This window comes from Eubalaena glacialis, chromosome 13, assembly GCF_028564815.1.
Source record: "Eubalaena glacialis isolate mEubGla1 chromosome 13, mEubGla1.1.hap2.+ XY, whole genome shotgun sequence".
Taxonomy (NCBI): Eukaryota; Metazoa; Chordata; class Mammalia; order Artiodactyla; family Balaenidae; genus Eubalaena; species Eubalaena glacialis.
The window spans coordinates 58,679,999-58,702,348 of record NC_083728.1 but is presented as its reverse complement, the minus strand read 5'-3'; the positions used below and the strand labels follow the sequence as shown (position 1 = coordinate 58,702,348).

At 53.0% G+C, this 22,350-nt stretch overlaps 1 protein-coding gene across 2 annotated transcripts; it reads left to right on the top strand.

Annotated features, from left to right (window-relative positions):
- Positions 1-58: 58 nt before the first annotated feature.
- On the top strand, positions 59-22,278 carry SLX4 (SLX4 structure-specific endonuclease subunit). Of its 2 annotated transcripts, XM_061209278.1 has the most exons (16): positions 59-122; positions 2,080-2,237; positions 2,454-2,850; positions 4,289-4,510; positions 6,350-6,539; positions 8,317-8,529; positions 10,586-10,794; positions 10,902-11,224; positions 11,746-11,986; positions 12,392-12,480; positions 13,395-13,541; positions 14,232-14,401; positions 15,354-17,620; positions 19,629-19,731; positions 20,286-20,702; positions 21,161-22,278. In XM_061209278.1, exons 3-16 carry the CDS (start codon positions 2,505-2,507, stop codon positions 21,555-21,557), a joined length of 5,334 nt encoding a protein of 1,777 aa, XP_061065261.1. In that variant the 5' UTR covers positions 59-122; positions 2,080-2,237; positions 2,454-2,504; the 3' UTR covers positions 21,558-22,278. The 2 variants fall into 2 exon arrangements, with proteins under 2 accessions (XP_061065261.1, XP_061065262.1); XM_061209279.1 differs by lacking the exons at positions 59-122; positions 2,080-2,237 and having other exon boundaries at positions 2,358-2,850.
- The last annotated feature ends 72 nt before the right edge of the window (positions 22,279-22,350 follow it).

The following is a 22,350-nucleotide window of genomic DNA, read 5'->3' as shown; positions in this document are numbered from 1 at the left end:
TGGGAAGCGAACCTCGTGGATCGCTCTGCGCCTGCGCAGACGCAATTCGCCGCCGGGGCGCCAAGTGGCGCATGCGCAGGCGCGTTGGTCTCCGTTGAGAAGGTGCTGCGGCGGTGCCGGAGGTAGGAGGAGTCGGGCTTTGGGGCCGGGAGTCTTGCACCCGGGAGAGGAGGTCCAGCCACCTCGGGCCTTTCTCGCTCCTCTGAGGGCGAAGAGGCTTTCTCGCCCGCCGCCAGCCGCGGTTAGAGGCAGGACCTGGCCTTGGGTGGAGGAGCCCAGGGCTGTCTGAACGGAAGAGGGGTGGGGGGATCCGGATACCCACGGGGCACAGCCCGGGGGTCCGACTAGCGATCGGAATTCGCCGTCTGTCTTTATAGCCGCCAGAGTCCTTGGCAGCCCTTCCCCAGGTGACAACCCGTGTGTCACCGGGTTGGGCGAGGCGGGGGGTCAGCCCCGCACCTGCCCATTCTTTCTTTCAGCGTCTGCGGTGAGCCCGGCCGCGGTAGGTACAAAGCTGAGTAGGCACAGTCCCCAGCCCTCTGGAAACTTGCCGTCTCGTAGGATCCATTACTTCCTTCAGCAGATACTGATTGAGCACGTATAGGAGATGCACCGTTTTAAACTAGTATCGGCAGAGATGTGGCGACTCTGGGCAGTGTGGAGGGTGGAGTTTGCTCTAGCGCCCACATCCAACAGTTTGCTTGGCCTAACGTCCCAGGCTCTCGGACACGGATTCTCCCTGCAGCCTTCTCTCCCACCACTTTCCTCTTCGCTCCCTATTATACCAAACTCTTTGCAGTTAATTAATTCAACAGATAACTATCGAGCACTTGTTACAAGTCATGCACCTTGTCAGCCAAAGAGAATATAAAATAGCGATGAGTGTGTGCCCTCCTGAAGTTTTGAGCTTAGTAGGGGACAGATAACAAGTAAATGAATAAAAATATAAGAGCTGATGCCCTGGAACCACACTGCCTGGATTTGATCCCAGCCCTGCCACTTGAAAAGCTGTGTCAACTTGAGTCAGTTCCTCATTCTTGTGCCTGGTTCCTTGCTGTAAAGAAAGGGTGTCAGTAGATTGTACCCAGTAGAGTTGTTGTAAGTATTAAACGAGTTAGACTTGTAAAGCACTTGGGACCACTGCCTGCATACAGTAAGCATTCAATAAATCTATTACATGTGATTATAACTTGTGATAAGTGCCATTGTGAAAACAGTGTGTAATGATAGAAAATAATGGGAGTGGAGAGAGTTCGCTTAGATAAAGACGGAGAGCAAGCTTCTCTAAGGAGATGTAAGATGAGAATGAGCCAGCCATGCAAAGTAGATTTTAGGTACGTGTGTCTGCCCAGCTTTGGAAAACTAGGTGATTAATTGGATTACTTGGACAGTGGAGATTTCATTATGGTATTTGAAATGAACTTTCTACCACTGGGTTATTCAGTTTTGATTTCTGAACTCCACTAAACTGTGCCAATATAAATAATCATGCCTGTAAGGCCCAACCTTTGCATATGAGCAGCATTCTCGTCACCTGAGGTAGGAGAGTTGCTGGGGTGAGAGAATGGAGAAAAGTGACCTATTTCTGATTTGGAAAAATTGGTTGTATCAGTGAAAGAGAGCCTGCTATGTTCCTATCTTTTGTTTCTTCGTGAGCGTTCAAGTGCATATTCTCTCTTTCTCTCTCTCATTACATTGCTTGCTGATAGAGCCTCTGAGAGCTGGAGGCCTTGGACCAGCACAGGCCTAAGAGATAGGTTTTCTGGATTCCGGGGCCATCTTGTTTCTGTGGTGACTGCTCTTCATGGGATTTATTCCCTAGGCTTCAATAAAACTATATTCTTCCAAGAGGCACACATTTTTCTGCCTGTGGAAGAACATGCTTTGACAGGTTTTTAGATCCCTCTCCCCTGTTGTGTTGTGGTAGCCTGTAGGACAGTTAGTTTGTGCTAACCAGGCTATAGCTGATTATTTGACAGGGGTATTGTTCCTCTGGAGACTTTTCTCATACCCCACATGCTCTTGTACCTTCCTGGAAGAAATGGCATAAAATGACAATATCTGTCTAATTACACCTAGATGCGTTTGGTTTTCCATGAGTGAAAAATTAAATGAATCAAATGTGCTTTATCACCGTGGAGATCTTGGAGAATCACCTGAGCACCAAGGTCACATGTACTCTCTCTCAGAGGCATCTACTGGACAACAGAAGCTCTCAGCTGTGAACTTTAATAAAGGTAAGCTTTAAACGTGCTGTTTAACACAGGTTCAATTTGAAGAAAGACATTTTAAATCATTATGGCGGGGGGAGCAGTACTTCCTGCTCAATTGTGCAAACCCTCCAGGTACCTCAGTGAGAAGTAGAGAGGAACCATAATGAAGCTGCGAGTGCGAACGAGGCCTGGCTAGGCTCACACTCGGGTTCACTTTCTCATCTGTCCACATGCCCCCAGATTGACCCTCACTCCTCCGAAGACCAGCCTGAAAGCCTTCAAACCCGTCAGATGATGGATGAGTCAGACGATGACTTTAAGGAACTCTGTGCCAGCTTTTTCCAAAGGGTGAAAAAGAATGGCCCCAAGGAAGTGTCGGGGGAAAGGAAGACACAAAAGGCCTCAAACAGCACCCAGATAAGAAGCAAACTGAAAAGGACCAAACCAACTGCTTCCAAGAGCAAAACCCTTCAAGGCCCCACTGAGAGGAAAACTCGCTCTGGCAGCCAGGTCCTGTGGACTCAAAAGCAAGGGGCACCCAAGTGGCCAGAGAGTGAACCAGCTCCCCCTGAAAATGGGGAGGGAGGCGTGCATGCTTCTGCTGTGCTCCAAGACAGTGCATGGAGCACCCAGACAGGTAACCAGCTGAAACAGCTGCCAAAGCTTTTCCAGAGAGGAAACCAGAGGTGATTTGTACTATTTTAAACCAGGGGTCGGAAAACTTTCTGAAAAGGGCCAGCTAGTAAATTTTTTTGGCTTTGCAGGCTGTACAGTCTCTGTCGCAAACTACTCAACTCCCTATGACGGTATGTAATAGAGTGGGCTGTGTTCCAGCAAAACTTCACTTAACAAAAACAGGCAGCCAGCCCGAGGACCGTAGTTTGCCAACTCCTGTTTTAAACAATAGTCATAAAAAATATAACCCGTGTGAATTTTCTACATGATATATTTGGGACCCTCTTCTCTTTCAGTTTCCTATTAATGTTTACATCACGCAGTTGACATGAGTTACATGAACATGAAAATAATGCGGCTTCTCTCACTTTCTTGAGTTCATTCCAAAGTGGTTAAGTTGCAGTGGGCCAGCCAATTTGGTTAGGCTGCTGAAAGGTAGAACGAGGGTGCCGTGTGGGTTTGAGTCCCAGGAGAATATTCTGGTCCTTCCTTTCTCCTCCAAACACCTTTTATTGTTTTCTTTTTCTTCTTCTTCTTTTTTTTTTTGGTTTGTTCGTTTAAAGCAGCTTTCTTATCCTGCTGCCCTTGGTGTACTAAACCATATGCTTAGCATACATTCTTCATGCAGAACTGAAAACCAGCCTTGCATATATAATACAGCACAAGATCTTTGGGCTCCTGAGTTCTGTTTCTAAATTTTTCTCACCTTCACTTCCTGATCTTAAATAATATGTGGTCAGCATGACCTCCCAGTGCAGTGGTGGTAAAGAGACTGTTGTAAGGCTTCGTTAATGTTGCTGAAACATTACTGGTCCTTCATGCTCCCTTTGAGAGTCTAGTGAAAGCTATGCTTGATTTCCCCCAGAACACTGCACCCCCGAACACACCTGCAAAATTGACGTATAACTTCAGGGGCTTCGTGGGTCCCCCCCGGAGGTCATCTACAGACACCAAGTTAAAGGAGAACTTCTGACCTAGAAAGATATAAGTGTTTGTCATTAATATTTCTTTAATAACAGCTTTATAGGGATACAATTCACATTCTATAAAATTTACCCTTTTAAAGTGTATGGCTCAGTGATTTTAGTATATTCACAGAGTCGTGCAACCATCCCCCCTACTTAATTTTAGAACATGTTCACCACCTCAGAAATAAACCCCATGTTCAATAGCAGTCACTCCCCATGCCCCCTCCTGTCATAGGTATTTATGACAGGGGTATTTATATTACCACAAACAGTGAGGTTACCAAAAAACAATCAGTACTATTCACACTTAAGAGTTAAACCTAAACTAGTCAGTAAAGGACCCCTTTGAAACTTGAGATGTTTGAAACTTTGGGAGAGTCTTTGGTTTCTCCGGCTAGAACTGATGCATGTGAATGTTTTCCTCCTTGCCAGAGGCTGCTCCTGACAGCCGCTCCCAGCCCCCTCCTTCCTGTCTGACTGCGATGGTGCCCAGTCCCTCCAAACCCCGGGCGGCAGAGCTGGTGCTACAGCGAATGCAGCAGTTCAAGAGAGCAGACCCCGAGCGTTTGAAACACGGTTCAGAAGGGTGCTCCCTAGAGGCTGCACTTGAAGAAAACGTCCCAAAGGGCCCTCAAGAGATGATGGCGGGGAACGGTATGATGGGAGTCCTCTGTCTTCCCAACAGGGATGACTTTCGGGGAAGGGAGTCAGGAAGGAGCCCGTGTTCATTGCGTCTCTGCTGGGGGTGGCACTCTACCTTTGCCACTCTGTCTGGCCAGAGAACAGAGGGTCCCTTGGGTCATTTCTCACTTAGCTTCTTTGACAAGGTACCGCTTCCTCTTTTTTTTATTTTGACCTTTTATTACAAAAATTTTCCCATTCATAAAAGTCAGAAAAATGTATTACAATGAAGTCCCTATGCCCTCAACCTATATTTAACAATTGTCAACATTTTGCCATACATTTTTTTATGTCTCTATAAATATACGTTTCTTCTGTGCCATATGAAAGCAAGTTATATACATCATGACGCTTCACTCCTAGATTCTCCTATATAATCACAATACCATAAACACAAGTGATTCCATAACACTGCCTGGTATCAGTTCACATTCAGATTTCCCTGGTTGTCCCAAGGATAGCTTCTGTAGCTGGACTCCTTCTCTTTCTGAATGAGGATTTGTCACACACGTGTGGCTGTGGCTCAGTAGTCTCTCTGGTCTAGACCCGAGACCAGTCCCCTTGTCTTGTCCTTGTTTTTTCACGATACTAACTTCTTGAAAAGTCCAGGACAATTGTCTTTTAAAATTCCCCCCTTTCTGGATTTGCTTGTTTCCTCCTGCTGTCATTTAACCTTTTCCTGCAGGGAAGTGCCGTGCACTGCATGTTACACCACCTCTTGAGGCTTGTAATGTCAGGTGGTACTACACTTTATCCCCTAAACAATAGGAATTTTCATCCCTGATGAAAATATACAAAAGGAAAAGAAACCGGAAGAAACTGTATTGACAGACTTACGGCTAGTAAATACATAGTCTCCTGGTACTGTACCTGCAGATTTCACCTCAGGATTACTGAGGATTCTCAGGCTACCCCAAAGGTCCATGCAGGTGACATAGCGATGTGACATCTGCTGTGGCGTCGGTCCTTGGTCCACGTGGCACCAAGGGGTGCAGAGGAGTCACTCAGCCAGTGCGTAAGCCCAGCACCTGCCCTACATGCGACTCAGTTGTTTCCATAAATCGTCACATCATACCCAGTAATACTCAGGAGAGATAAACCATTTCTTTGTTTAAAAAAGACATTGGACCAAAATGAAGTATGATGCTTTTCTGGCTTTGTTCTCAGGGCATATCCCTCATGAGTGCCGAGGGTCTGCTCCAGCAACGTCAGATGTGACAGAGGGCCGCAGCAGTGGGCATGACCACCTTGAGAGCCATCTCAAGATTAGAGTCAGTCCATCCTCTGGTCTGATGCTGAGAAAACCGAGAATGGCATTTCACTCTGACCTGGTTCTTCTAGGATGGGCAAGAAAAAGTCAGAGTAGTAGGAAAGGTTGAGCTTTGAAGAGAAAACTTAGATTTTTTTGGAATAGAAGCCTTATAAACCTGGAATGCCCAGGGTTGCCGACTTTAGCAGAGATGGGAAATGAAAGGCAAGTTCTTTAGTACCTTGATGCTCAGAGAATGGTCCTGGACCAGCAGCATCAGCCTCACCTTGGAGTTGTCAGAAATGCAGAATCTCAGGCTCCACCTGGGCCCCCAGAGTGCCAGCCTCCGGACCTGCATTTCAACCAGCTTTCTGGGGGTCCCTGTACCTGTTAAAGTTTAAGGAGTACCCTTCTCAGGGCCCCACTCGGGGTCCAGTCTCCCTGGATGGGGCCACGCATGAGCCAAGTGGTGCCAGGTCTGGATTCCTCACGATACACCCAGTGTCCGTGCTCCTTGACATCTGAGGATAAGCTGGTCCTCATGGGTGCTTGTGCCTCCATAGGGTCTGGGCCCAGGCTCCCTGCCACAGAGAGCGACGCTGCAGTGGCCTTGGCCCTCCAGCACGAGTTTGGGCCAGAACGGGCATCCGCACACAACGACAGCCTGGAGGAGAAGGGGTTGTTCTTTTGCCAGATCTGTCAAAAGAACCTCTCAGCTATGACCGTGACACGGAGGGAGCAGCACGTGAACCGGTAGGAGCAGCTTGGCCGTCACCTGTCTGCGGTCACCTCTCCCGTGGGTGTGACCAGCTCCGGGGCTCCTGTGGCCGTGGTGGGAATCTTGAGATAGTACCTCAGTATCGGTGTCAATCTATCCTTGCTTTTCTTTTTAAACAGCTTTATTGAGATATAATTTGTATACCATACAATTCACCCATTTAAAGTGAACAATACAATTGTGTTTACTTAATATATTGACAGAGTTGTGCAGCCATTACCACAATTTTTTTTCCCTATAAATTTATTTATTTATTTATTGGCTGCGTTGGGTCGTCGTTGCTGTGCACAGGCTTTCTCCAGTTGCAGTGAGCAGCGGCAACTCTTCGTTGTGGTGCGCGGGCTTCTCATTGCGGTGGCTTCTCTTGTTGCAGAGCACGAGCTCTGGGCACGCAGGCTTCAGTAGTTGTGGCACGTGGGCTCAGTAGTTGTGGCTCACGGGCTGTAGCGCGCAGGCTCAGTAGTTGCGGCAAACGGGCTTAGTTGCTCCGCGGCATGTGGGATCTTCCCAGACCAGGGCTCGAACCCGTGTCCCCTGCATTGGCAGGCGGATTCTTTTTTTTTAAATAGTAATCTTTTTATTTATTTATTTTTATATTTATTTTTGGCTGTGTTGGGTCTTCGTTTCTGTGCGAGGGCTTCCTCTAGTTGCGGCAAGTGGGGGCCACTCTTCATCGCGGTGCACGGGCCTCTTCACTATCGCGGCCTCTCTTGTTGCGGAGCACAGGCTCCAGACGCGCAGGCTCAGTAGTTATGGTGCACAGGCTTAGTTGCTCCGTGGCATGTGGGATCTTCCCAGACCAGGGCTCGAACCCGTGTCCCCTGCATTAGCAGGCAGATTCTCAACCACTGAGCCACCAGGGAAGCCCCGGCAGGCGAATTCTTAACCACTGCGCCACCAGGGAAGTCCCCACAGTCAATTTGATGACATCTTGTCACCCCCAAAATAACCCCAGACCCATTAAGCAGGCACCCCCATTTCCCTCTTTTCTTCAGCCCCTGGCAACCATTGATCTGCCTTATGTCTGTGGATTTGCCCATTCAGGACATAAGTGGACTCACACAATATATGGCCTTTTGTGTCTGGCTTCCTTCACTCAGCAGAGTGTTGGCAAGGGTCATGCATGCTGTAGCTGTGTCAGTGCTTTTCTCCTTTTTAAGGTTAGATAATATTCCACTGTATGGATGGACCACATCTCGTTTATCCATTCATCCACTGGTGGACATTTGTCTCCACCTTTTGGGTTTTATGAATAGAGCTGCTGTGAACATGCTTTCCATGTATTTGCTTAAGTATCTTGTTTTTTTGGTTTTTTTAATGTATTTATTTATTTTGGCTGTGTGGGCTTCGTTGTGGCACGCGGGCTTCTCTAGTTGTGGCACGCGGGCTTAGTTGCGGCATGTGGGATCTTAGTTCCCCAGCCAGGGATGGAACCCAGGCCCCCTGCATTGGGACCACCAGGGAAGTCCCTTGAGTATCTGCTTTCAGTTCTTTGGGGCATATACTTAGGAGTAGAATCACTGTGCCATATGGTTATTCCCATGACTCTGTGTTTAGTGTATCCTTGCTTTCTTCAGACACCTTTGCTAACAGAAACCTGAATTCAATGTCTGGAGGCTGACTGTAGGCTGTGTGGAGGGATCAGCTCAGGGGGAACAGGCTTTGTCCCACAGCACGTCCACGCTGACATGAATCCCTATCTACGATATTACCAGGGAGGGTGGTTCTTCTACCTTTGCTGTCTTCCTCCAGGTGCTTGGACGAGGCTGAAAAGGCACTGAGACCTTCCGTGCCTCAGATCCCTGAATGCCCAATTTGCGGCAAGCCATTTCTCACCCCTAAGAGCAGAATCAGTCACTTGAAACAGTGTGCGGTGAAGATGGAGGTTGGCCCGCAGCTCCTGCTCCAGGCCGTGCGGCTGCAGACAGCTCAGCCCGAGGGGGCCTCTGGCACACTGGCATCGAGGTGAGTCAGATGAAAAGGAAGAAAAATCAAAGTAGTCTGATTTGTTTAAAAAAAAAAAAGAAAAAAGGCCTTTTGTAGTGTTGGAGGACAACAGAGCCCTCTCTGATTCTGGAGATGAAATATTTCGGGAGGAAATTGGGCATAGTCTCCACAGGGACTGAGGAGGGGACAGATCTCTATCGTCGGAGGCTTTGAAATGGACCAGTTGGATTGGACTGGTTTCCACGAGGGCCTTCCTGAGATTTTCCCATCCCCACCATCCTGAGCAGCTAAGAATTCGATAATTCTCTTCACCTCATCCATTTCGTGTGGGGTACAGCATGGCTTCCAGCTCAGTGTAGTCCGATTTTCATACTGTTAATGTAACATTACTCAGCATAGCTCAACAAGTTGATGAGACAGAACCATAGGCCTATTTTTTTGCATGAATTAAATGCTTAAGTGTTTGAGTAGGAGGCCTTGCTGATACCCAGAAACAAGTGCTTGGCATGCAAACCACAAACAACTGGCAGAGGGTTGCTTCCCTCCACATCGCCTCTGCCGCTGTGGATGCCTGGGTAGGTCCCAGTGTTACAGGGAACAGAGTAGCGCGGGCCCTGGACTTCTGTAGGTTCGGGACTTCTTTCCCTCGGCAGCTCTTGAGGGCAAAGGGAAGGCCGAAGGCAGTGGCTCTGTTTGTTCCAGCCATTGCCTTGCATGCAGGTGATGGGCCTCTGAAGGGGGCCAGTGCTGAGACTGGGTGGTCGATTCTTAGCTGCAAGCCTGTCCGTATTTTAGCACATCAACACTAGCATCACAGATTCAGAAGCCTTAAGTCCTTAGAATAGATGTCATCTAAGCCACTGCTTGCCTTTTGGCAGGACTAGACTGAAGCTACCTACTCAGATAAAATATATCTGCTTTTTAAATACCTCCAAGAAGTGAGACAAGATGTGTGTGGGTCCTTCTGGAAGGCTGTTAGAGTAGAAAACCACAGCAAACGAAGAGCCTTGCCTGCCATACGGCCAAGCCCAGGGCGTTTTGACTCCGGGGTAGTCAGAGCTCCCCAGCCAGGGCACACATGCTGGTGAGAGCACCCCACTTGCTCCTGCACCCCTCACGTGCTTTCACCTCAGCCCAGGCCCTGCCCGCTGGGCTGAGGTACAGTCTGCAGCAGCTGCCAGCAGGGCCTGGAGGTTAGGGTGGCTCCTTCCCCTCTTGGAGGCTGTGGTTATCGTGCAGGGTTCCCAGGAGGTTGGAACTGAATTAGGGCTCGCTGAGATCTCTGAGGTGATACCTGAGATTCCGGAGCCATCCCTGGCCCGGTGGAGAGCACGAGCTTTTACCCAAACCAGAGGTGCTTCCCGCACACTGCCCTGAGGTACAGGGAAGGTGGTCCTGGGTCTGCACTCTCCATCTGTCTCACCTTTACCTCCCACCTCTCGCCCAGACCGTTGGAATTCACCAGGCAGTGTAGGTTCTCTCCAGCCAGAAAATCCTTTAAATAAATATCCTCCAACCCAAATGACATGCTGCACGTTGACCTCTGAGTCAGCTGACCACATTGGTGGCCTAACCTGGGAGGCCTTTCACGCCTTGGGCAGAGGTGCCGCCCTAGGGCCCCCGCAGGAGGGAAGGGATATTTTCACGGCCAGTGTGGCCGGGTCCGCCTCAGGGCATCTGAGGTATGGATGGGCAGAAGTGGGTGGAATCCGGGGAGCTGACTCCACCGGAAGGGTCTGGCCACGTCTGGGGTATGCGGGTGCTGCTGTCGGCTTTGTGTGTCTGCCAAGAACCCTGCTGGGCAGCATCACCCGGAAGGACCCAGACCCTCCCGTGTCTGGACTGTGCTGAACTCATGGCCCAGGATCAGGCGAGCTCACGTGAGGCACAGAGTGAGCGCAGTGACTGAGTACAGAAGCCGTTGATGCTTCTGTCTGCACATTTATCCCTTTTCTCTTGCCCCCCCTACCAAGGAGAAAGGGTGAGCCCTCTCGGGTCCAGTGGGGACCACCTCATAACAGGAAGTGCTCGCACCTCTAGCCTCACTAACCTTTCGGTGTGGCTGCCTTTTAAGCCTGAGGGATCACGCTGGAGGTCTGAAGCGGAAGGGAGCCACTGCCAAGAAGGAGCCGCAGAAGAGGCAGAAGGTCGCCAAGCCCGAGGCGCCGTCCGAGGACCTGCTGGTGGCCATGGCTCTGTCCCGGTCCGAGATGGAGCAGGAGGCTGTGCCGGCGGCACTCAGGCTGGGAAACGCTTTTTCTGGGAGGACGAGACCGGGAGCAGGTATGTGTGGTCAAGGGTGGTGCCGGGGGAGCCTCGCCGCACGGCAGCCGCTAAAGGAGCAGCTGGGGGCCTCGGGGGGAGGATGACTCCGTGTTGCTTCTGTTTAGCTCTAGAGAAGAAAAGTCGCAAGAAGAAAGCCCCCGTTACGCCCCCACAGTTGTTAGTCCAGGACGCGGAGACCACAGGGAGACAGATGGAGGATCGCGTGGCCCAGCTCTTGGCAGAGGAGCTGGAGCTGTCTGGCACGCCACCGCTTCCTGCGAGCAGAATTTTTAAGGAAGAGCTGGAAAAGGGCAGGCGAGGTCTTCGACCACCTGGAGGAAAGCAGAACTTTCTGTGGGAGGGCAGCGCCCTGACCGGGGCCTGGGCTCTGGAATCCTTCTACACGGCCAGCCTGGTCCCTCCCCTGGTGCCCCAGCGGCCCACCGAGGTGAGCTCCCTTCTGAGCTGGCACGGGTGGGCTCAGGAGAGAGGGCGGCGGCAGAAAGTTGGAGGAAGATGGGAGGGGGGAGAAGCCAAGGAGCGTTGTGTGTGGTCTAGTGTGTTTTCTTTGCAGCAACCAGATGGTTCCCCTGGTAGGAACAGGGAGACCACTGGTTCCCAAGTGTGTGATGTTCCTGGAGAGTTTAAAATGCAGAGTCCCAGGGCCTTCTCCCGGACCGGGTATGACCTGCTTGTGATGGGCGGCAGGAACCAGACTGGCCTATGCAGGTGTCTGGAATTGGTACTCACCCGCTTGAAGCAATTCAGACGATACTAGGAGGGCGGGGGCCCTGGGAACCCTTCTGCAGATGTGGAGGCCACAGGCATGGCCTCTGCTGTGACAGACGAGCCTGCTGACAGGTGGCAATGGTGACAAGCTTCCCAGGGTCGCGCTGGGCTGGGGCTCACACCCTTGGGGAGCCTGCTGCGGTGGCCACACGCTCACTCTGGCTCTCCCACTTCTTTCAGGGCCTCACACAGGAGCCCACGCTGCCACTGGAGCTGCCTGAGAAGCCAGAGCCTGGCGTGCAAACACCCCTTGCCGTCCATGGCACCCGCCCTGTGGGCCACAGCCCCCTGAGCCCAGCGCCCTCCGCCAGCCAGAGGGAGCATCAGGCCCTGCAGGACCTCCTGGACCTGGCAGGAGAGGGGCTGAGCGCCAGCCCGTGGCCCTGCAGCGGGGGCCCGGCCGGCTCAGGAGGGGCCACAGGTGAGACACCGGCCGTCGGGGCCTCTCCTCCCTGGGACCAGGGCCGTGACAGCTGCTCAGATCCGATGTTGCCAGGCTTATCCCCATGTGACAGGGAGAATGTAGTCTCACTAGGTGCTTTCATTTTTCCTCAAAGGTGAATGGGATTTAGGTGAGTCTGTCACAGTCTTCCTTCAACTTTGACCAAGGACAGAGCCTTTTGCCAGAACGAGTGGTCATGAGGGCTGATTTCGGCTCTTTCTCTCCCGAGTCCCTCTCTGTTGGGAGGGGGTGGTTGTGAAGGTGGTCTGTGGGCAGTTCGCTTTCCATGAAGACGTCCTCGGGTCAGCCCAGGTGATGCTCTTTCCCTGGTGGTTGATGTTGCCAGGAGGTGCTGTTCTTTTAACCTGCGAATCCTCCTCTCAGGAATGGACTTGTCGCCCAGCAGCCTTCCACTGACTGGGTTTGTCCTGCCAGCCAAGGAGAAGTGCCTGGAGAGGAGCAGCCAGGCTTCGGTAAGAATGTCTGGCCCTGTCCCGGCTCCATCCATGGTCTTGGCCGAAGGGCTTGTTGTGTGTTCAGTGCTGCCAGCTCACTGCCAGCCTCCAGGCCCCTGCTCGAGTCCACTGATCCCCTTGACGGCCTTTGAACTGAGCGGGGCTTTGCCATGAGGCTGTTGTCCCTTTTGTCGCTGAACCCTGGGGCACCTCAGTAGCCCGGCCCTGGGAGCCTGCTCTGTCCTGGGGCCTGGGGAGCACCCCTGCTCGGTGAGGGTGCCTCACTTCAGCCGACGGCTCTGAGCATCCATCTCTCAAAGTTCCATTCACTCGTTCAGGGCTTGCTGTGCCCTCATGTGTGAGTCCTGGAGGCCTCCAGCTAATAGTTCGTGTTCTGTGTTGGTGACAAATTGGGTTAGAAGCTGGGTTTTCCTTAGGGTGGGTGTCGTCCCGTGAGTGCATTGGTATCAGCCAAGCACTTCTCACCAAGGTCTCCCTGGAGACGTGGCACATGTCAGAGAGGGACACGGAGCTCCTCGGCCGGCCCCGTACCTGCTTGGGCTCAGGTGCCATCTGTCACGGCAGGCTGGGCTGGTAGCTTCCTGTGGGGCCACACACCTCCTGGCCCACGGAGCCCTCAGCAGGTGCTGATGCTGCTGCCACATCCCGGTGAGGCTATCAAGCACACCTCACCATGGGCTGGGGCTCCTATTTAGGCCAGGGAATTGGGTGTGATGGAGATTTTTAGAAAGGACTGGGTTTTGCTGTTCCGTGTCCCTGAGGGCCTAAAGGTAACTTAAAGGTGGAGCCCAACATTGGACCTTGTGGGGAGCAGCACGAGGCCCTGACTGGCCACCTGCACCCCGTCAGTTGGGCCTGCATGGTTAGGCGGGCGACAGGTGGCAGTGGCTGCTCTCCCCGTCTCATTTCAGCTCGCCCTCGGTTTGCTGGTGGCCGACTTCGGTGCCATGGTCAACAGCCCACACCTCAGCGACGTCCAGTTTCAGATGGACGGCGGGGAGGTGCTTTATGCCCACAAGTTTGTGCTCTATGCCCGATGCCCACTTCTCATGCAGCACGTAAGTGTGCGGCCAAGCTGCATCCCCACCCCTTTCCCTCCCCCCTCCTCTCCCTCCTCCCCTCTTCTTCCCTCTGTGCCCTGCCCCTCCCTCTGTCTTCCTGCCCCCTTTCCTCCCCCAACCCCGGCTCTCCTCCCACTGCCCTGGAACGTTCTTCCTCTGTTGCCATCAAGGTTATGCTTCCATGGAGAAGAAAGGTTTGAGGTCAGGAAGCTCTATGAGGAGATGAGCTTTGGGAAACATCAGACTTCTTGTTCTGTTGAATAAAAATCCTTTTTTCCCCAGAATTGTTTCCTTTTCCTCTATTTGCATAATTGTAAAGTCTTATAAACAACCTTGTTAAGGTCGAGCTACTGCGACATTTCTGTGCCGTTGTGCATTTGACTTGAACATCGCATTGCAGGAATCCCAGAAACTGCTGTCAGTCTCGTCAGAAAGTTCTAGTGCCTTTGATATGCCTGTCAAGAGGGGACTGACTGGGTTCTTGAGCATCTATCACTGACTTGATTTTGGAAACAGACAAGTTTTGTGGCCTAACCTGCAGAATTCCTGGCCAACTAAATGGAGCGACACTGGCTAATACCTGTCCTAGGACAAGCTCAGCGGCTCCCAGAACCTCCCTGAGGTCTGTTTCGCCCCAAGTCACGACTGTCCGATCGGTAACTCTTCTGCATGCGTTACCTCCCTCAGGTAAACAGTGAAGGCTTCTTTGCAATAGAAGATGGTGACATGAGGACCCAGCGCGTTCTGCTGAGTGACGTCAGCGCTGAGGCCGCCCGGATGTTCCTGCGTTACCTCTATGCTGCGGACACTGCCCTTACTCCCCAGCTGGCCCCTGACCTGAGCTCTCTGGCCCACAGGTCCGGATTGTTCTTCCCATTTACTTCACAGCTTTTGACATTAACTGACAAGGATTATCTGGTTGATGGCCCGTGGGAAGGTCAGGGCTGAGTCCTTCCTGTACCTTTTAATCCCAAGTTTATACCCGGTGGTGACCTTGAACAGGGTGTATTGACTGGAAGTCTGGCCAGAATGAACACTTGCAGGAGAGCCAAGTGCTGGCTGAGGAGGGCCCCGTGGCTTTCGATCCCTGGGCGTGATGAGAGGGTGGTCCCAACCTCAGCCCCAAACACTGCCGCTCCTTGGTGGTTCTGCCACCAAAGCTGAACAACAGCCGTCCTTTCCCAAGTCCCAGAAAATGGAAGTGAGTAGGATGCTTGATCTAACTCCCATGAATTTGCACCTACCTGGTTTGTCCACACCAGTATCTCAGGAGAGGTGGCAGGTAGCTCAGCAAAAAATAGGTGTTTTACTTCCTGATAAAGCTCGAGGGCCTCTGGGATGAAACCTTGTTCATCTCTCAGGTGCATTCTTGGGAAGGATGGGCTCAGCCTCTCGGGTTTCAAAGGTACCGATTAGACCACAGAGCCATCAAGCAGGTGGCAGGCTGGTGTGGCCCTAGGCCCGGCTGACCTGTGATAGGTTTGGGTGTCCCAGTTTGCATCAGTCACAGCACTTTGGGTGCTCTCCCGGTCACAGCACCACCCATCCCTGCCATCTCCCCTCAGCCTGCACTCGGGCCTGCACAGCAGGGTTAGTGGCCCTCCTTGAAGGCTCTGTTTCTAGAACTGAGCAGCCTGGGGCATAGCTGGGCATGAGCACGGGAACCGTCTCCGTAGGGGAGCAGGGGAAAGGCCAGGGTGAGTCACGGCCGTCCTCCCCGTGAGGGGTCCTGCCCCGAGCCTCCTGCACCTGGACACCCAGCTGCCGCCTCTGCGCTGGGTGGGGTGACGCATGGTTTTCCCATTGCAGGTTTGGTGTGACTGAGCTTGTTCACCTGTGCGAACAGGTGCCTGTCCTGATGGATGCCGAGGGTGGACAGCAGAAGGAGCAGGAAGACGAGGATTGTGAAAGCAGAGTGGAGACTTTCCAAGAACTCCTGCGGTCAGTGTGGCGGGGGGAGGAGGAGGAAGCAGAGGCTCTGCCGAAATCCGAGGGCCGAGAAGAAGACAGAGAAAAGGTGAATGAGGCAGAGATGGAAGAAATTTATGAATTTGCAGCTACTCAGCGAAAGCTGCTCCAGGGGGAGAAAGCTCCAGCGATGGAGGAAGAAACTGACCAGCTCAGGGAGGACGGTCCAGTTTCTGGGAGAATCCTCACAAGCGTTCGCAATAAAGAACAGTCAGAAAATGCAGAGCAGATGGAATCATCTGGGCAAGGAAGAGATGAGGCCCCAGACAAATGGAAAAACATGAGACACTCCACGCTCCTGCCCCCCGGGGACCAGGGTTTGGACAGGGAGGAGAAAGCGGAGTCCCCAAAGGAAGCACTGGCTCTTCCCTACTCTTCCGGCCCTGCCCGGGCTCGGGCAGAGAAGCAGGAAAGCACCTTTTTGTGCTCAGTTGATGTTGATGATGATGAACAGTCCTTTTCATCGCCTCAAGCCGGATACCCTGAACCCTCCCAGATGACAAGTGATCGCAAGGAAGGAAACTGCACCATATGGGAAAGGGAGATAGAGAGTTCCCATCCCCCTGCTCACCAGCAGGCACCTCCCTCACACTCACCCTTCTTCCCATCACATCCCCATCAAGGCAGGAGTCCCTGCCAGCCACATCTTCGTTCTCGTCACACCAGTGACCTGTCCCTGCCAACACCCCAGCTGCAGGGCACGGCTTCCAGGGTAGCCTCCCAGAACTCATCACCAAAGCCAAAGAGGGCCAGAAGCCTTCCCATGTCACGTAAGGATCCAGGCCAGAAAGACAAGGAATGTAGTTCCATGTTGGAACACAGAGGTAAAGGGGTCCTGATCTCCCCAGAAAAGTCTCCACCCATGGATCTAACCCAGTCAGAACCTGGCTGCTTGAGTGCCAGGTCTCAGAACTCTCCATCCAGCGTGAACAGAGAAGATGAGGTGATCCTTTTATTGGATTCAGATGAAGAGCTGGAGCTGGAACAAATCAAAATAAAGTCAGTTTTGAATGGTCCCTCGGAAGAAAGGAAAGTTCTTGAAGTTAGCACCAAGTCCTCTGAGCTGTTTTCCATCATCGACCTCGATGCGGAGCAGGAACCTTCCCAAAGCCCACCAGGAAGAGGGCCCACGCTACAGCAGGAGGTGGAGGGACCGCTGGGGAACCGGGGCTCTGTTGGGGGCAGAGGGACCCCCCAGCTGTTCTGCGACCCCAAGATCAGTGGCGACGAGGACAGCACGACAGATACCTCGTGGCTGGTGCCCGCCACCCCACTGGCTAGCAGAAGCCGTGACTGTTCATCGCAGACCCAAATCACAGGCCTCAGGTCCAGGCCTTCAGCAGACCCACTGGCTCAGCCCAAGCCCAGGGCCCTGTTACAGAACAGGGACGAACCGGAAGCCATGAGTAAGTTTTCGGTCATCGTGCCTCAGACATCCTCACTCCTGGGCCCCATCTCTCCCGGAAGCCCTGACAGCAGAAGGCAGGTCTGCAGAAGCCCGTCCAGTCCCCACCCCAGATGCCACCAGTACTTTTCTCCTCTGGCTCCCCGTCCCAGCTCAGGAGGCCTTGCTGATCTCACTGGGCAGTTCCAGAGGCACCCACCGCCTGCGCTGAGCCCAGGGGTTCAGGCCACTGCGAGTGAAGTGGTGGAGGTTGAGGACAGTGAGGAGGAGCAGGAGGTGGCCTCCCGGAAGGCGAGCAACATCCCCCTGCCGGACAGTGACCCCCCGATGCCAGCCGACGATTGGTGTTGGCATGTGGAGCCCCTCTCACCAATTCCGATTGACCACCTGAACCTTGAGTGGACCGGCCCCCTGAGCACCAGTAGCCCTGGCGGTAGGGTGGAGGGGGCCCCAGACAGCGGTGACTGCTGCTCCCCAGCACTGCTGGGCACCACCCCCATCCGAGGAAGCCGCACTGGCCAGAGGAAGGCTCAAGAGAAATCCCCTGGGGCCGGCTCCCCTGGGAGCAGCAGGCTGAGCTTTCTGAACTCAGCTCTGTGGGACGATTGGGATGGAGAAGAACAGAAGTCCCCAGAGGCTCTTCCTCTGCCCCAGACACCGAGCGCGGATGGAGCCCAGAAATTGCAAGAGTTACAGACGCCAAGTGAGTAGTGGGAGGGTGTTGTCTTTTACATTGTTTTACACTAAGGGGCGTGGAAGGTCGTAAGGACAGCGCGGGGCGGTGATGCTAAAGGGCCTGCTGACCCGCGGCCAGCCCTCCCCTTGCCTGCCTGACCCCACTCCATGGTTGGGGAGGATCGGCCTGCTGTCAAACATACACTCCTTAGCCAGTAAGTCAGGGCTTCCTAAACCTGCCTGGATCCTGTGGCTCGCCTGGGTACTTGTTCAAGATCCCTGTCTGTGGCTCCACTCCAGAATAGTGGACCAGCACCTCCGAGAGGCTGTGACAGGCACCTCACGTGCACCTGAAGAGCAGACATGTGTGGTTCCTCAAGTAGTCAAACACAGAATTGCCATTACCACCAGGCAATTCCACTCCTACATATACATTCAAAGGATTTGAGATCAGGACTCCTGTACACAAATGTTCACAGCAGCAATATTCACAACAGCCAAAAGGTGGAAATAACCCAAATGTCCATCAGCTGATAAGTGGATAAATAAATGTGGTCCATCCATACAGTGGAATATTATTCAGCCATATGAAGGAATAAAGCACTGACACAGATACAGCAGAATGAACCTTGAAAACATGCTGCTCAGTGAAAGGAGCCAGACACAAAAGGCCACCACGTATTATATGATTCCTTTTATGTGAAACGTTCAGATGGACAAAGCCATAGAGACAGAAAGTAGATGAGTGATCGCCAGGGGCTGTGGGGGAGGAGAACAGGGAGTGACGGGCATGGAACTTTCTTTGGGGGATGAAATGTTTTAGAACTAGAAAGATGTGGTGGTTGCACAACACTGAATGTGCCAAGTGCTACTGTTCACTTTAAAATTTTGTTATGTGAATTTCATCTCAATTAAAAGACCAGATGGGGTGAGTGTGGGAGGTCTGCTGTGAGCCTTATCGGCCCCACTGGTGGAGGGACCCCACTTCCCAGCTTATTTCAGTCACAGGGGAAAATCAAGGCCCCCGGTGTTGGTGTCGGCCCCTTGAGGTGCTGCTGCCCCACCGCTACCCCCTCCAGCTGGACTGATCCAGGGAGAGTCTGGGAAGGGACCAGGCGACACTGAGCCGTGACTGGTGACAGGGAAGCAGAGCCTGTGGGCAGAGCATCTGCCTGTGTCCTGCCATTTCATGTCCCCCTAAAATCTTAGACCAGCTGGGCATCACTAACTAGTGCTTTCAGCCTTGAGTGGGCGTCAGAATTGCCTGCAGAGCTTCTTAAAACACACGTGGCCGGGCTCTACCCCAGAGCTGCTGCTTCAGGAGGTCTGGTGTGTGACCAAGAATTTGCATTTCTAACAGGTTCCCAGGTGGTGTGTGAGAACCGCTGCCGGAGACCTGAGACCAGGGGACCTTAGTCAGAATCTGAGGGGAGATTCATGAGGGTGACAAACTCTTGAAATGATATAAAGAATTTTGTGCATTTTTCACAGGACAGATCCTGTTGTTTTCATTGGCATCTCAAAGGACTCCATGCTCATAAAAAGGATAAGAACCAAAGTCCAGATGTACTTAAGTTGTCCCTAAGTTGTCTTTAAAATACTGATTTTTTTTTAAATAACAGCATTATTGAGATGTTATTCACATATCATAAAATTCACCCTTTCAAATGTACTATTCAATGGCTTTTTAGTACAGTATTCTACAGCTGTCTAATTCCAGGATGTTTTCATCACCCCAAAATAAATCCCATACCCATTAGCAGTCGCCCCACTGCCCCTTCACCCCAGCCCCTGGCAACCGCCTACCTGCTTTCGAGCCCTTCACAGCATCAGCACCGCGTAAGCCCGTGGCCCTCACCGTGTGCTGCGTGATGCTTTCCAATGGGAGGACAGGACTCCAGAGTCAAACAGTGAAGGGTGGACATCACTGCTGTCCTGGAGCGAGGGCAGCATTTCTCTAAGTGACAGTATCAGGGTCAGAAGAGGCAAATCCAGGGCCCTCATGCTGAAACGTGTGTTTCTTTTGTTCTACCCAGAAGGTGCTAATCGGAAGAAGAACTTGCCCCCCGAAGTGCCCATAACCCCAATGCCAAGGTATTCCATCATGGAGACCCCGGTGCTGAAGAAAGAACTGGACAGGTTGGTGTTGTTCTGGAAAGCTTGCTCTGAGCAGACCCTCCCTCCTGCGCCTGTGTCCAGGCTTAGTGAAGCGGGGAGCAGAATGGCACCCTGGGCTCTGGTGGCAGGAGCCTCTGGTTGCTTGGGGGGCGTGCGTGACTCCCAGCTCTCCACATACTGTTCCCCAAGTGACTTAGGGCCAAGAAATGACACTCCTCCAGGTCACCCATCAGGTGGCAGGTCTCCATGTGCCATGTGGATGGGAATGGGACCCTTGCCTTAACAGTCTGAGGAGGGACACCTGATTTTTTAAAAGAACATCAAAACTCACATTCCAATGAATTCTGCTGTTCACCTTGGACACTGGGGAGGTCACTGCTACCACCACCACTCAGAACTCAGGGGGAATGGCCCTTCTGGAATATTCCTGAGTCAGCTCAGTGGGTATGCAGGATAGATATTGACCTCTGAATGCTCATAAGTCAGGCATTTAAGATTCAGTTACATAAAGCCACTAGTTTAATTAGTTGATAACTGTTTGCTCTTTGCTGACGTTCACCTGTTTTCCCATTCAGGTTTGGGGTCCGCCCTCTGCCCAAACGCCAAATGGTCCTGAAACTGAAGGAGATATTCCAGTACACTCACCAGACACTGGAGTCAGACTCCGAGGAAGAGAGCCAGTCCTCACAGGTGCCCTTGGAGGCTCCTTGCAGCCAGACTTACACCACCAAGACCTCTAAGGCTTCAAGGGCAGCTGGCCGCACCCAGCTGGAGGCCACTTCTGGCCCCGTTCCCCAAAGGTCCAAGGGACCTGCTAAGACCAAGGGCCCCCAACATCAAAAGATGCAGCCTGGTGGAAGCATCCCTGCCCTGAGCACGTCACCAGCCAAGGAGGGGCCTCCAGGCCCTGATGGTGACACCCAGCTACCGGCCTCCCAGGAATCCATGGCCACCTCTGTAGACAGCAGTGACAGCTCCTGCAGCTCACAAAGGTAACCAGATGGAAGGACAGGGCCAGTGGCTTTGTAGGTCCTCTGACAAGTGAGTTTTGAGAATTGGCATAAGCGAGGCCTGATGGCCAACATTCAGAAATCCCAGCTGCCTTCTGGGTTTGAACGACCGGAGACCCAGGTGGGGTTAAAGGTCAGCCCCCTGTGGGCCTCCTGGGCAGACCTCTGGGGCTCCCACATCCTCGCTCACAAGCAGGGCCAGCCTAGCACGGCTGCCCTCGGCATTAGATTCTGGCTGAGGGTGCGATCCCGCTCAGGCCGGCGGCTAGAGTGCCAGGGACACAGCAGCCTGGGGCTTCCTACTGCCCTGGGGGTCGTCCACGTGCCAGGCTCCGCAGGGGACACAGAAACACACTCCTTCCCTCAAAGAAGCTCCTGGTCTCGGGGTAGAGGCCAGAAAGAAGGGGTGTTGCTGGATGTTACTGTCTGGTTCTTTTCAGTTCTTCCTGTGAGTTTGGAGCGGCCCTGGAGTCTGCAGGAGAAGATGAGGAGGACGAGGAGGGTGTCAGTGCTTCGCAGGCGGCCATCCAGGGAGCGGCCACAGAGGAGGCCGTGAGGCATTACATCTGCTCCAAGCCAGCCCTCTACCGCAAGGTCCTGCTGTACCAGCCCTTGGAGCTGGCAGAGCTACAGGCCGAGCTGAAGCAGCAAGGCATCCACGTGGCCACGGGGAAGCTGCTGGACTTCCTGGACACCCAGTGCATCACCTTCACCACAGCTGCCGCCCGCAAGGAGAAGCTTGAGAGGAAGAGACGGCAGCCCGTGGGCAAGAAGATGGGGGTCAGAATCCGCAGGCCTGTCCCCCGCCCCCAACCCCTGGCCATCAGCAGCCTGTGAGGGTCTGCAGCCCCCGTCAGCCAGCCAGGCCCCCACAGTGTTTCTGAGCTTTCTGACCACACCGCTCCCCCTGTGAATAACGGCAGCACCAACCCAGATCGGCTTCCTCTTGACCTCGTATCCTAGAGTGGCCTTCGGAGTGTGTCGTCCGCTGGATTTAGGGGCCCTGGCCCCTCCCTCCATCGGTGCCCACAGTTTGTCTCCCTTTAACCCCCTTGGGCCCCATGTGTTTCAGGAGGGGGTGGGCCACTGCCAGCTGGCCAGGGCAAGGCCTGATTCAGCCGTGTCTTCCACTGTCTTTGCCCACCAGTCACAGGTGTCCGTGTCCTGAGGTGGATGTCTGGGTCTAGGCTGCCCCTGCCCATGTCTTCCTTCTCAGCACTTGGGCTGTAATCCCAGCCTCCACCAGCAGACCAGCTGTCCACAGGCCCTGCACTGCCAGGCCCCAGGTGCTCTGCTGGCCCAGCTGTCCTGCCCAGACACTTGTCATTGTCACCAGCAGTCTCTGAATTGGGCAGTACAGAAGGCCCAGTACAGCTCTGAAGCCCCCAAAATAAGCACGTTCTTTGTTAACTGGTTCCACCAGTATGTGTTGCAGCCGCCTGTGGAGTGCAGGTGAGGGCTGGAAAAGAAGAAAAGTTTGGGTCTCTGTGTCCTTGTGAACGTCTTGTCTGTTTTAAATACGGTGCAGTTCGTTTTATATGATGTGCAATAAAAACAAAAAGGCTTTATAGAATCCTTCTGGATGCTGTACTCTAGAAAATAACGAGGGAAACGGGCCGTGGGGAGGGGA